The sequence below is a fragment of the Somniosus microcephalus genome, unplaced genomic scaffold, assembly GCF_052327205.1.
Source record: "Somniosus microcephalus isolate GS21.2 unplaced genomic scaffold, FLI_Smic_1.0 scaffold1585, whole genome shotgun sequence".
Classification (NCBI taxonomy): Eukaryota; Metazoa; Chordata; class Chondrichthyes; order Squaliformes; family Somniosidae; genus Somniosus; species Somniosus microcephalus.
In genome coordinates this window covers 1-15,536 of record NW_028226772.1, presented here as the reverse complement: position 1 = coordinate 15,536, position 15,536 = coordinate 1, and the positions used below count along the sequence as shown (strand labels likewise).

At 51.1% G+C, this 15,536-nt stretch overlaps 1 protein-coding gene across 1 annotated transcript; it reads right to left on the bottom strand.

Annotated features, from left to right (window-relative positions):
* Positions 1 to 5,971: 5,971 nt before the first annotated feature.
* LOC147080453 (female protein-like) lies at positions 5,972 to 13,281 on the bottom strand. The gene is made up of 2 exons (XM_085981180.1): positions 13,204 to 13,281; positions 5,972 to 6,736 (listed from the first exon to the last, which is right to left on the bottom strand). Exons 1-2 carry the CDS (start codon positions 13,271 to 13,273, stop codon positions 6,141 to 6,143), a joined length of 666 nt encoding a protein of 221 aa, XP_085837306.1. The 5' UTR covers positions 13,274 to 13,281; the 3' UTR covers positions 5,972 to 6,140.
* Positions 13,282 to 15,536: the final 2,255 nt, after the last annotated feature.

Here is a 15,536-nt window from a genome sequence, read left to right as displayed (position 1 = left end):
CATTCAACACACACAGTGTGTGTGAGTGCAGAGTGTGGACCCACGACCCATTCAACACACACAGTGTGTGAGTGCAGAGTGTGGACCCACGACCCATTCAACACACACAGTGTGTGTGAGTGCAGAGTGTGGGCCCACGACCCATTCAACACACACAGTGTGTGTGAGTGCAGAGTGTGGACCCACGACCCATTCAACACACACAGTGTGTGTGAGTGCAGAGTGTGGACCCACGACCCATTCAACACACACAGTGTGTGAGTGCAGAGTGTGGACCCACGACCCATTCAACACACACAGTGTGTGAGTGCAGAGTGTGGACCCACGACCCATTCAACACACACAGTGTGTGAGTGCAGAGTTTGGACCCACGACCCATTCAACACACACAGTGTGTGTGAGTGCAGAGTGTGGACCCACGACCCATTCAACACACACAGTGTGTGAGTGCAGAGTGTGGGCCCACGACCCATTCAACACACACAGTGTGTGTGAGTGCAGAGTGTGGGCCCACGACCCATTCAACACACACAGTGTGTGAGTGCAGAGTGTGGGCCCACGACCCATTCAACACACACAGTGTGTGAGTGCAGAGTGTGGACCCACGACCCATTCAACACACACAGTGTGTGAGTGCAGAGTGTGGACCCACGACCCATTCAACACACACAGTGTGTGAGTGCAGAGTGTGGGCCCACGACCCATTCGACACACACAGTGTGTGTGAGTGCAGAGTGTGGGCCCACGACCCATTCGACACACACAGTGTGTGTGAGTGCTGAGTGTGAACCCACGACCCATTCGACACACACAGTGTGTGAGTGCAGAGTGTGGGCCCACGACCCATTCAACACACACAGTGTGTGTGAGTGCAGAGTGTGGGCCCATGACCCATTCAACACACACAGTGTGTGTGTGCAGAGTGTGGACCCACGACCCATTCAACACACACAGTGTGTGAGTGCAGAGTGTGGACCCACGACCCATTCAACACACACAGTGTGTGAGTGCAGAGTGCCGACCCACGACCCATTCAACACACACAGTGTGTGTGAGTGCAGAGTGTGGGCCCACGCCCCATTGAAGGAAACACAGTGTGTGTGAGTGCAGAGTGTGGGCCCACGACCCATTCAACACACACAGTGTGTGAGTGCAGAGTGTGGACCCACGATCCATTCAACACACACAGTGTGTGTGAGTGCAGAGTGTGGACCCACGACCCATTCAACACACACAGTGTGTGTGAGTGCAGAGTGTGGGCCCACGACCCATTCAACACATACAGTGTGTGTGAGTGCAGAGTGTGGGCCCACGACCCATTCAACACACACAGTGTGTGTGAGTGCAGAGTGTGGACCCACGACCCATTCAACACACACAGTGTGTGTGAGTGCAGAGTGTGGGCCCACGACCCATTCAACACACACAGTGTGTGTGAGTGCAGAGTGTGGGCCCACGACCCATTCAACACACACAGTGTGTGAGTGCAGAGTGTGGACCCACGACCCATTCAACACACACAGTGTGTGAGTGCAGAGTGTGGGCCCACGACCCATTCAACACACACAGTGTGTGTGAGTGCAGAGTGTGGGCCCACGACCCATTCAACACACACAGTGTGTGAGTGCAGAGTGTGGACCCACGACCCATTCAACACACACAGTGTGTGAGTGCAGAGTGTGGCCCCACGACCCGTTCAACACACACAGTGTGTGAGTGCAGAGTGTGGGCCCACGACCCATTCAACACACACAGTGTGTGAGTGCAGAGTGTGGACCCACGACCCATTCAACACACACAGTGTGTGAGTGCAGAGTGTGGACCCACGACCCATTCAACACACACAGTGTGTGAGTGCAGAGTGTGGGCCCACGACCCATTCAACACACACAGTGTGTGAGTGCAGAGTGTGGGCCCACGACCCATTCAACACACACAGTGTGTGAGTGCAGAGTGTGGGCCCACGACCAATTCAACACACACAGTGTGTGAGTCCAGAGTGTGGACCCACGACCCATTCAACACACACAGTGTGTGTGAGTGCAGAGTGTGGACCCACGACCCCTTCAACACACACAGTGTGTGAGTGCAGAGAGTGGGCCCACGACCCATTCAACACACACAGTGTGTGAGTGCAGAGTGTGGACCCACGACCCATTCAACACACACAGTGTGTGAGTGCAAAGTGTGGGCCCACGACCCATTCAACACACACAGTGTGTGAGTGCAGAGTGTGGACCCACGACCCATTCAACACACACAGTGTGTGAGTGCAGAGTGTGGACCCACGACCCATTCAACACACACAGTGTGTGAGTGCAGAGTGTGGACCCACGACCCATTCAACACACACAGTGTGTGAGTGCAGAGTGCCGACCCACGACCCATTCAACACACACAGTGTGTGTGAGTGCAGAGTGTGGGCCCACGCCCCATTGAAGGAAACACAGTGTGTGTGAGTGCAGAGTGTGGGCCCACGACCCATTCAACACACACAGTGTGTGAGTGCAGAGTGTGGACCCACGATCCATTCAACACACACAGTGTGTGTGAGTGCAGAGTGTGGACCCACGACCCATTCAACACACACAGTGTGTGTGAGTGCAGAGTGTGGGCCCACGACCCATTCAACACATACAGTGTGTGTGAGTGCAGAGTGTGGGCCCACGACCCATTCAACACACACAGTGTGTGTGAGTGCAGAGTGTGGACCCACGACCCATTCAACACACACAGTGTGTGTGAGTGCAGAGTGTGGGCCCACGACCCATTCAACACACACAGTGTGTGTGAGTGCAGAGTGTGGGCCCACGACCCATTCAACACACACAGTGTGTGAGTGCAGAGTGTGGACCCACGACCCATTCAACACACACAGTGTGTGAGTGCAGAGTGTGGGCCCACGACCCATTCAACACACACAGTGTGTGTGAGTGCAGAGTGTGGGCCCACGACCCATTCAACACACACAGTGTGTGAGTGCAGAGTGTGGACCCACGACCCATTCAACACACACAGTGTGTGAGTGCAGAGTGTGGCCCCACGACCCATTCAACACACACAGTGTGTGAGTGCAGAGTGTGGGCCCACGACCCATTCAACACACACAGTGTGTGAGTGCAGAGTGTGGACCCACGACCCATTCAACACACACAGTGTGTGAGTGCAGAGTGTGGACCCACGACCCATTCAACACACACAGTGTGTGAGTGCAGAGTGTGGGCCCACGACCCATTCAACACACACAGTGTGTGAGTGCAGAGTGTGGGCCCACGACCCATTCAACACACACAGTGTGTGAGTGCAGAGTGTGGGCCCACGACCCATTCAACACACACAGTGTGTGAGTGCAGAGTGTGGACCCACGACCCATTCAACACACACAGTGTGTGAGTGCAGAGTGTGGACCCACGACCCATTCAACACACACAGTGTGTGAGTGCAGAGTGTGGACCCACGACCCATTCAACACACACAGTGTGTGAGTGCAGAGTGTGGACCCACGACCCATTCAACACACACAGTGTGTGAGTGCAGAATGTGGGCCCACGACCCATTCAACACACACAGTGTGTGAGTGCAGAGTGTAGGCCCACGACCCATTCAACACACACAGTGTGTGTGAGTGCAGAGTGTGGGCCCACGACCCATTCAACACACACAGTGTGTGTGAGTGCAGAGTGTAGACCCACGACCCATTCAACACACACAGTGTGTGTGAGTGCAGAGTGTGGACCCACGACCCATTCAACACACACAGTGTGTGAGTGCAGAGTGTGGACCCACGACCCATTCAACACACACAGTGTGTGTGAGTGCAGAGTGTGGGCCCACGACCCATTCAACACACACAGTGTGTGTGAGTGCAGAGTGTGGACCCACGACCCATTCAACACACACAGTGTGTGTGAGTGCAGAGTGTGGACCCACGACCCATTCAACACACACAGTGTGTGAGTGCAGAGTGTGGACCCACGACCCATTCAACACACACAGTGTGTGAGTGCAGAGTGTGGACCCACGACCCATTCAACACACACAGTGTGTGAGTGCAGAGTTTGGACCCACGACCCATTCAACACACACAGTGTGTGTGAGTGCAGAGTGTGGACCCACGACCCATTCAACACACACAGTGTGTGAGTGCAGAGTGTGGGCCCACGACCCATTCAACACACACAGTGTGTGTGAGTGCAGAGTGTGGGCCCACGACCCATTCAACACACACAGTGTGTGAGTGCAGAGTGTGGGCCCACGACCCATTCAACACACACAGTGTGTGAGTGCAGAGTGTGGACCCACGACCCATTCAACACACACAGTGTGTGAGTGCAGAGTGTGGACCCACGACCCATTCAACACACACAGTGTGTGAGTGCAGAGTGTGGGCCCACGACCCATTCAACACACACAGTGTGTGTGAGTGCAGAGTGTGGGCCCACGACCCATTCGACACACACAGTGTGTGTGAGTGCTGAGTGTGAACCCACGACCCATTCGACACACACAGTGTGTGAGTGCAGAGTGTGGGCCCACGACCCATTCAACACACACAGTGTGTGTGAGTGCAGAGTGTGGGCCCATGACCCATTCAACACACACAGTGTGTGTGTGCAGAGTGTGGACCCACGACCCATTCAACACACACAGTGTGTGAGTGCAGAGTGTGGACCCACGACCCATTCAACACACACAGTGTGTGAGTGCAGAGTGTGGACCCACGACCCATTCAACACACACAGTGTGTGAGTGCAGAGTGTGGACCCACGACCCATTCAACACACACAGTGTGTGAGTGCAGAGTGTGGGCCCACGACCCATTCAACACACACAGTGTGTGTGAGTGCAGAGTGTGGGCCCACGACCCATTCAACACACACAGTGTGTGAGTGCAGAGTGTGGGCCCACGACCCATTCAACACACACAGTGTGTGAGTGCAGAGTGTGGGCCCACGACCCATTCAACACACACAGTGTGTGTGAGTGCAGAGTGTGGACCCACGACCCATTCAACACACACAGTGTGTGAGTGCAGAGTGTGGGCCCACGACCCATTCAACACACACAGTGTGTGTGTGCAGAGTGTGGGCCCACGACCCATTCAACACACACAGTGTGTGAGTGCAGAGTGTGGGCCCACGACTCATTCAACACACACAGTGTGTGAGTGCAGAGTGTGTGCCCACGACCCATTCAACACACACAGTGTGTGTGAGTGCAGAGTGTGGACCCACGACCCATTCAACACACACAGTGTGTGAGTGCAGAGTGTGGGCCCACGACCCATTCAACACACACAATGTGTGTGAGTGCAGAGTGTGGACCCACGACCCATTCAACACACACAGTGTGTGAGTGCAGAGTGTGGGCCCACGACCCATTCAACACACACAGTGCGTGTGAATGCAGAGTGTGGGCCCTCGACCCATTCAACACACACAGTGTGTGAGTGCAGAGTGTGGGCCCACGACCCATTCAACACACACAGTGTGTGAGTGCAGAGTTTGGGCCCACGACCCATTCAACACACACAGTGTGTGTGAGTGCAGAGTGTGGACCCACGACCCATTCAACACACACAGTGTGTGAGTGCAGAGTGTGGACCCACGACCCATTCAACACACACAGTGTGTGTGAGTGCAGAGTGTGGGCCCACGACCCATTCAACACACACAGTGTGTGTGAGTGCAGAGTGTGGGCCCACGACCCATTCAACACACACAGTGTGTGAGTGCAGAGTGTGGACCCACGACCCATTTAACACACACAGTGTGTGAGTGCAGAGTGTGGGCCCACGACCCATTCAACACACACAGTGTGTGAGTGCAGAGTGTGGACCCACGACCCATTTAACACACACAGTGTGTGTGAGTGCAGAGTGTGGACCCACGACCCATTCAACACACACAGTGTGTGAGTGCAGAGTGTGGGCCCACGACCCATTGAAGGAAACACAAGAAGTCCACAGTACTGGAGGTGCAATGATTTTATTTAAGTGACACTAACAGACGTGTTACGAAGTGCGTCCGAGTGTGTAGAAGTACGGTACAGTTGAGTTGTACAGGATATTTGGGTATGTGAGGGAAGCTACTATCTCCCCCCCTCTCCCCCCCCCGCCATCCACAAGTCTCCATTGTCATTTACTGGCGCTGACTTGACTCTACGGCAATGATCCTGCCTTCGGTCTGCATCCTGGCGGTAAGCCAGCCAACCACATTCCCCTGAGGGGCGGCAGCGCCTTTACAGAGGGCCCTGATTGTTTTGGGCGCTAAAACCGAATCCCACAAGTTGACGTCGATCATCTCCCCCACGAAATTCTGCTCCTTCCCGATTTTGTCCAACTCTTGGCCCAGGATCACCTTGCCCCTAAATGCGAGGGGCACCGCCACCTCCAGGGCCTTCCGGGCGCTGGGCTCGCCGTTGACGTAGAGGCCGACCAGCTGTTGCCCGGAGTTGTGTGTGGCGCAGATGTGGACCCAGCCCCAGAGGTTGGCCGGCAGCTGGAATCGGAGTTCTCTGCCGCTGATGCTCACCACGATGGTGCGCTCGTCTTCCCGGCTCAGCAGCAGGCCCTTGGAGCTGATCATGTTGTAGGAGAAGAGGGTGTGCTTTGTGTGCAGCTCAGAGTTAAACCTCAGGCACAGCGTCAGGTCAGAGAGGCTCATCTTCTTGGGCTCCAGCTTCACATGATCAACCTGTGAGTTGATGGGAAAGAGCAGCGATTCCCCAACTAATCCTGCCGGGGGAGAGAAGAGAGAGTGTCAGCGGACTGGGCCACCACAGGTTAACACCGGATCACCACTGGTTAACATCAGCTCACCTCTGATTAATACTGGGTCACCACTGGGTCACCACTAGTTAACACCAGGTCTCTGCTGGTTAACACCAGGGTTACACTAGTTAATACTGGGCTCCACTCATTAACCCTGAGTCACCACTGGCTCACACTGGGTCACCACTAGTTAATACAGGCTCACTACTAGTTAACAACAGGTCGCCACTGGTTAATACTGGGTCACCACTGGCTAACACCGGGTCACCACTAATTAACACCGGGTCACCACTGATTAATAATGGGTCGACACTAGTTAATACTGGAGTGCTACTTGTTAACACCGGGTCACCACTAATTAACACCAGGTCTCCACTGGTTAACTCTGGGTCATCACTAGTTAGCACCGAGTCATAACTGGTTAATACTGGGTCACCACTAGTTAATATTGGCTCACCACTAGATAACACCAGATCACCAATAGTTACCACCAGGTCACAACTTGTTAATATTGGGGCACCACTAGTTAACACTGGGTCACTGCTAGTTAACACTGGGTCACCACTATTTAACACCAGGTCACCACTAGTTAATACTGGGGCAGTACTGGTTTTCACCTGGTCACCACTGAGTGAGTGCAAGTGAGTGTGTGTGTACGAGTGTGTTTGTGTATGAGTGTGAGTGCGAGTGTGTGTGTGTACGAGTGCAAGTGTGTGTGTACGACTGAGTGTGTATTAGTGTGTGTTTAAGTGTGTGTACGAGGGTGAGTGTGAGTGTGTACGAGTGTGTGTGTGTACGAGTGTGAGTCAGTGCAAGTGTGTGTGTGTACGAGTGTGAGTGTAAGTGTGTATGAGTGTGAGTGTACAAGTGTGAGTGAGTGGAAGGTGTGTGTGTACGAGTGTGAGTGTGTACGAGTGTGTGTATGAGTGCATGTGTGAGTGTGTACGAGTGAGTGAGTGTGAGTGTGTACGAGTGAGTGAGTGTGCATGTGTGTGAGTGCGAGTGTATACGAGTGTGAGTGTGTGTGTGTGTACGAGTGTGTTTTTGTATGAGTGCGAGTGTGAACATGTACGAGTGTTTGTACGAGTGTGTTGAAGTGTGAGTGTATGAGTGTGAGTGTGTTTGTGTACGAGTGTGAGTGAGTGCGAGAGTATGTGTGTACGAGTGTGAGTGAGTGCAAGTGTGTTTGTGTACGAGTGTGAGTGAGTGCAAGTGTGTTTGTGTACGAGTGTGAGTGTAATTGCGTACGAGTGTGAGTGAGTGCAAGTGTGTTTGTGTACGAGTGTGATTGTGTATGATTGTGAGTGTGTACGAGTGTGTTTGTGTATGAGTGTGAGTGCGAGTGTGTGTGTGTACGAGTGCAAGTGTGTGTGTACGACTGAGTGTGTATTAGTGTGTGTTTAAGTGTGTGTACGAGGGTGAGTGTGAGTGTGTACGAGTGTGTGTGTGTACGAGTGTGAGTCAGTGCAAGTGTGTGTGTGTACGAGTGTGAGTGTAAGTGTGTATGAGTGTGAGTGTACAAGTGTGAGTGAGTGGAAGGTGTGTGTGTACGAGTGTGAGTGTGTACGAGTGTGTGTATGAGTGCATGTGTGAGTGTGTACGAGTGAGTGAGTGTGAGTGTGTACGAGTGAGTGAGTGTGCATGTGTGTGAGTGCGAGTGTATACGAGTGTGAGTGTGTGTGTGTGTACGAGTGTGTTTTTGTATGAGTGCGAGTGTGAACATGTACGAGTGTTTGTACGAGTGTGTTGAAGTGTGAGTGTATGAGTGTGAGTGTGTTTGTGTACGAGTGTGAGTGAGTGCGAGAGTATGTGTGTACGAGTGTGAGTGAGTGCAAGTGTGTTTGTGTACGAGTGTGAGTGAGTGCAAGTGTGTTTGTGTACGAGTGTGAGTGTAATTGCGTACGAGTGTGAGTGAGTGCAAGTGTGTTTGTGTACGAGTGTGATTGTGTATGATTGTGAGTGTGTACGAGTGTGAATGTGTATGAGTGAGTGTAAGTTAGTGCTAGTGTATGTGTGTACGAGTGTGAGTGTGAGTGAGTGCAAGTGGGTATGTGTATGAGTGTGAGTGTGTGTGAGTGCGAGTGTGTACAAGTGTGAGTGTGAGTGATTGTGTTTGTACGAGTGTGAGTGTATTCGTGTGAGTGTTTGTACGAGTGTGAGTGTGTGTGTATGAGTGTGAGTGCAAGTGTGTGTGTACAAGTGTGAGTATAAGTGTGTGTATGAGTGTGTGTGCAAGTGTGAGTGCGAGTGTGTGTGTGTGCACGAGTGTGTGTATGAGTGTGTACAAGAGTGTGTGTGAGTGTGAGTGCATACGAGTGTGTGTGTGTACACGAGTGTGAGTATGTACGAGTGTGAGTGCGAGTGTGTGTGGGAGTGTGTGTGTGTACGAGTGTGTGTGAGTGTGTATGAGTACGAATGTGTATGAGTGAGTGTGAATGTGTATGAGTATGTGTGTGAGTGTGAGTGTGTACAAGTGTGAGCGCGAGTGTGTACAAGTGTGTGTGTGAGTGCGAGTGTGTACCTGTATGAGTGTGTGTGAGTGCGAGTTTGTACGAGTGTGTGTGTGAGTGTGAAAGCCAATAAATCCCCTGGACCTGATGGCCTACATCCTAGGATTTTGAAAGATTTTGCTACAGAGATAGTGGATGCATTGGTTGTCATTTTCCAAAATTCCATAGGTTCTGGAACGGTTCCCATGGATTGGAAGGCAGCGAATGTAACCCTGTGGCAAAACCACTAAGTGACTTACATAATTGTCTGTAACCAATGTTATTACCTCTAGCATTAATTGTCTGTAACAAATGTTATTACCTCTAGCATTAATTGTCTGTAACCAATGTTATTACCTCTAGCATTAATTGTCTGTAACAAATGTTATTACCTCTAGCATTAATTGTCTGTAACCAATGTTATTACCTCTAGCATTAATTGTCTGTAACCAATGTTATTACCTCTAGCATTAATTGTCTGTAACCAATGTTATTACCTCTAGCATTAATTGTCTGTAACCAATGTTATTACCTCTAGCATTAATTGTCTGTAACCAATGTTATTACCTCTAGCATTAATTGTCTGTAACCAATGTTATTACCTCTAGCATTAATTGTCTGTAACCAATGTTATTACCTCTAGCATTAATTGTCTGTAACCAATGTTATTACCTCTAGCATTAATTGTCTGTAACCAATGTTATTACCTCTAGCATTAATTGTCTGTAACCAATGTTATTACCTCTCAAGTTGGCTCTGGTTAAACAGAGCTAGATCGACAGCATCGCGATCTGACGCGATGACGTCATCACGTGGGTCACGTGACATCCCCTTCGGCGGGAAACGTGATGACGTCATGACGTCAGAGGTAGAGGGCGGGGCCAGCCCGTCCTCGTGTGGATTGAAAGAGAAAAGACCTGTTTTGAGCTTCTCCTGTAGTTTCTTGTTTTGTAAAGTTCTTAGACAATAAATTCAGTTTGTTAACTTCCAGTAAGTTATAGATTCTTTGTTAGGAGTGCAGAGACTCCTACAACCCCACTATTTAAGAAATGAGGGAGAGAGAAAGACCAGTTAGCCTGACATCAATAGTAGGGACAATGCTAGAATCTATTATTAAGGACGTGCTAACAGGGCACTTAGAAAATAATAATAGGATTGGGCAGTCAACACGGATTTATGAAAGGGAAATCGTGTTTGTCAAATCTGTTAAGAGTTTTGAGGTTGTAATTAACAGAGTAGATAAGTGCGAGTGTGTACAAGTGTGTGTGTGAGTGTGTACGAGTGTGTACAAGTGTGTGTGTGAGTGCGAGTGTGTACAAGTGTGTGTGTGAGTGTGTACGAGTGTGAGTGTGTGTGTGTGTGAGTGATTGTGTGTGTACGAGTGAGTGTATTCGTGTGAGTGTGTGTACGAGTGTGAGTGTGTGTGTGTGAGTGCAAGTGTGTGTGTACGAGTGTGAGTATAAGTGTGTGCGAGTGTGTGCACACACACACACTCACTCGTACACACTCGCACTCACTCACTCGTACACACACACGCACTCATACACAAAAGATTACTGCACAAGATAAAAAATCACAGGATTGGGGGTAATATACTGGCATGGGTGGAAGGTTGGCTATCTAACAGAAAACAGAGAGTTGGGATAAATGGTTCATTCTCGGGTTGGCAATCAGTAACTAGTGGTGTTCCGCAGGGGTCAGTGCTGGGACCCCAACTCTTTACAATCTATATTAACGATTTGGAGGAAGGGACCGAGGGCAACATATCCAAGTTTGCCGACGATACAAAGATGGGAGGGAAAGCAGTGAGTGAGGAGGACATAAATAACCTGCAAAAGGACATAGACAGGCTAAGTGAGTGGGCAGAAATTTGGCAGATGGAATATAATGTTGGAAAGTGTGAGGTTATGCACTTTGGCAGAAAAAATCAAAGAGCAAGTTATTATCTAAATGGAGAGAAACTGCAAAGTGCTACAGTACAAAGGGATCTGGGGGTCCTGGTGCATGAAACACAAAAAGTTAGTATGCAGGTGCAGCAGGTGATCAGGAAGGCCAATGGAATCTTGGCTTTTATTGCAAGGGGGATGGAGTATAAAAGCAGGGAAGTCTTGCTTCAGTTATACAGGGTATTGGTGAGGCCACACCTGGAATATTGCGTACAGTTTTGGTTTCCATATTTAAGAAAAGATATACTTGCTCTCGAGGCGGTTCAGAGAATGTTCACTCGGTTGATTCCGGAGATGAGGGGGTTGACGTATGAGGAAAGGTTGAGTAGGTTGGACCTCTACTCATTGGAGTTCAGAAGAATGAGAGGCGATCTTATCGAAACATATAAGATTGTGAGGAGGCTTGATCGGGTGGATGCGGTGAGGATGTTTCCACTGATGGGTGAGACTAGAACTAGGGGGCATAATCTTAGAATAAGGGGCTGCCCTTTCAAAACTGAGATGAGGAGAAACTTCTTCACTCAGAGGGTAGTAAATCTATGGAATTTGCTACCCCAGAGAGCTGTGGAAGCTGCAACATTAAATAAATTTAAAATGGAGAGAGACAGTTTCCTAGCAGATAAGGGAATTAGGGGTTACGGGGAGCGGGCAGGGAAGTGGACGTGAGTCTAGATTCGGATCAGCCATGATCCTATTGAATGGTGGAGCAGGCCCGAGGGGCCGTATGGCCTACTCCTGCTCCTACTTCTTATGTTCTTATGTTATGTAAGTGGGAACCAGTGGATGTGGTGTATCTGGATTTTCAGAAGGCATTCGATAAGTTGCCACACAAGAGGTTATTAAACAAAATTAGTGCTCATGGGATTGGGGGTTATATACTAGCATGGATTGAGGATTGATTAACGGACAGAATACAGAGAGTAGGAATAAACGGTCATATTTGGGTTGGCAGGCTGTAACTAGTGGGGTACCGCAAGGATCAGTGCTTGGGCCCCAGCTATTCACAATCTACATCAATGATTTGGATGAGGGGGCCAAATGTAATATATCCAAGTTTGATACAAAGTTGTGAGGAGGATTCATGGAGGCTTTAAGGGGATATAAACAGGCTAAGTGAGTGGGCAAGAACATGGCAAATGGAGTACAATGTGGAGAAATGTGAAGTTACCGACTTTGGTAGAAAAAATAGAAAAGCAGAGTATTTTTTAAATGGTGAGAGATTGGGAAATGTTGGTGTTCAGAGGGACCTGGGTGTCCTTGTACACAAATCACTGAAAGTTAACGAGCAGGTACAGTGAGCAATTAGGCAAGGAAATGGTATGTTGGCCTTTATTACAAGAGGATTTGAGTATAAGAGTAAAGACGTCTTACCGCAATTATATAGGGCCCCGGTGAGACCACACCTGGAGTATTGTGGACAGTTTTGGTCTCCTTACCTAAGGAAGGATATACTTGCCATAGAGGGAGTGCAACGAAGGTTCACCAGACTGGTTCCTGGGATGGGGGGATTGTCCTATGAGGAGAGATTGAGGAGACTAGGCCTATATTCTCTAGAGTTTAGAAGAATGAGAGGTTATCTCATTGAAACATACAAAATTCTTACAGGGCTTGACAGACTAGATGCAGGGAGGATGTTTCCCCTGGCTGGGGAGTCCAGAACCAGGGGTCACAGTCTCAGGATAAGGGGTCGGCCATTTAGGACTGAGATGAGGAGAAATTTCTTCACTCAGAGGGCGGTGAATCTTTGGAATTCTCTACCCCAGAGGGCTGTGAGGGTCAGTCGTTGAGTATATTCAAGACAGCGATCGATAGGGTTTTGAATATTAAGGGAATCAAGGGATATGGGGATAGTGCGGGTAAGTGGAGTTGAGGTCGATGATCAGCCATGATCTTAATGAATGGTGGAGCAGGCTCGAGGGGCCGAATGGCCGACTCCTGCTCCTAGTTCTTATGTTGTTATGTGTTGATGTGAGTGAGAATACAGGTATGCATTTACCTTCAAGATCAGCGCAGATCACAAGCGGAGTAATGAGGCAAGAAATGGATATCATGAGAAAGATCTTCATGGTGACTGCCTGTGTGTAGAGAGAAAATAATTCTGATTAGGATCTCAGCACAGACACATGCTGAACCCTGAACCCTGAACCCTCAGCACAGACACACAGTGAACCCTGAACCCTGGGCCCTCAGCACAGACACACGCTGAACCCTGAACCCTGGGCCCTCAGCACAGACACACCCTGAACCCTGAACCCTGGGTCCTCAGCACAGACACACCCTGAACCCTGAACCCTGGGCCCTCAGCACAGACACACAGTGAACCCTGAACCCTGGGCCCTCAGCACAGACACACCCTGAACCCTGAACCCTGGGTCCTCAGCACAGACACACCCTGAACCCTGAACCCTGGGTCCTCAGCACAGACACACCCTGAACCCTGAACCCTGGGCACTCAGCACAGACACACGCTGAACCCTGAACCCTGGGTCCTCAGCACAGACACACCCTGAACCCTGAACCCTGGGCCCTCAGCACAGACACACCCTGAACCCTGGGCCCTCAGCACAGACACACACTGAACCCTGAACCCTGGGCACTCAGCACAGACACACACTGAACCCTGAACCCTGGGTCCTCAGCACAGACACACAGTGAACCCTGAACCCTGGGCCCTCAGCACAGACACACGCTGAACCCTGAACCCTGGGTCCTCAGCACAGACACACAGTGAACCCTGAACCCTGGGTCCTCAGCACAGACACACAGTGAACCCTGAACCCTGGGCCCTCAGCACAGACACATGCTGAACCCTGAACCCTGGGCCCTCAGCACAGACACACCCTGAACCCTGAACCCTGGGCACTCAGCACAGACACACCCTGAACCCTGAACCCTGGGTCCTCAGCACAGACACACAGTGAACCCTGAACCCTGGGCCCTCAGCACAGACACATGCTGAACCCTGAACCCTGGGCACTCAGCACAGACACATGCTGAACCCTGAACCCTGGGCACTCAGCACAGACACATGCTGAACCCTGAACCCCGGGCCCTCAGCACAGACACACACTGAACCCTGAACCCTGGGCACTCAGCACAGACACACGCTGAACCCTGAACCCTGGGCACTCAGCACAGACACACACTGAACCCTGAACCCTGGGTCCTCAGCACAGACACACAGTGAACCCTGAACCCTGGGCACTCAGCACAGACACACACTGAACCCTGAACCCTGGGTCCTCAGCATGCCCCAGCAGCCCTGTGCATTGTGGTGAGTGAGGAGCTTGTCCCTTCTGCTCTCTGTCCAATCTCTGCTGTCCCTGTGCTTTGAGTTAGTGTCGTGGGTTTGGGGCCAAAATGCTGCAGGGCACCTTATGCTGCGTTTAGCATTGACTGTTCCTGTCCTGCTCCTCCACACAACTCATCCTTCCCTCACCAAGGTGCGAGAGGAGGCAGCGTGGGAGGGAGGGAGAGGGGTGTAAGAAGATGGATGGAAAGGGAGGGGTGAGGGAATTAGAGGGAGGGAGGGGTTGGGATGGAGATGGGGAGAGAAGGAGAGGGAGGGGAGAGGAGAGGGGTGAGAGAAAAATGGAGGGAGGGGACGGGGGTGTGAAGGAGAGGGAGTGAAGTGGAAAGGAAGGGAGGGCAAGAGGGGTAGGAAGGAAAGGGAGGGGAGAGGGAAGGAGGGATAGCGACGAAGAGAGGGAGGGAAGGAGAGGGTGAGGGATGGAGGGAAGAAGAGATGGACAGGGGGAGTGATAGCGAGAGGGAGGGAAGGAGAGGAGAGACTCTCCCTCAGTGTGGAGAGGTCCACTCTCTAGGTAGGAAGCTTTCCCCCGTGTCTTGTTGGTCTCCGGGTCCCGGTTTGTAGAATGGCGGCTCTCTGTGTCCCTCACAAACCCGGCGGCATTATTCAGAATGATTTGCATTTCTATAGCGCCTTTCACAACCATCGGATGTCCCAAAGCACTTTTCAAAAGTACTTCATTGGCTGTAGTGTAGTTACTGTTGTGATGTAGGAAACGCGGCAGCCAATTTGCGCACAGCAAGCTCCCACAAACAGCAATGCGATAATGATCAGATCATCTGTTTCAGTGATGTTGATTGAGGGATCAATATTGGCCCCAGGACACCGGGGAGAACTCCTCGGTTCGTCTTCAAAATAGCGGCCGTGGAATCTTTTACGTCCACCTGAGAGAGCCGACGGGGCCTCGGTTTAGCGTCTCATCTGAAAGACGGCACCTCCGACAATGCAGCACTCCCTCAGCACTGCACTGGGAGTGTCAGCTTAGATTTCTGTGCTCAAGTCGCTGGAGTGGGACTTGA

Coding starts and splice junctions, on each gene's coding strand:
- LOC147080453 (XM_085981180.1), bottom strand. CDS start 13,273: ATGAAGATCTTTCTCATGATATCCATTTCTTGCCTCATTACTCCGCTT. Junction 6,737..13,203: donor GATCTGCGCTGATCTTGAAG/GTAAATGCATAC, acceptor CTCCCCCGGCAG/GATTAGTTGGGGAATCGCTG.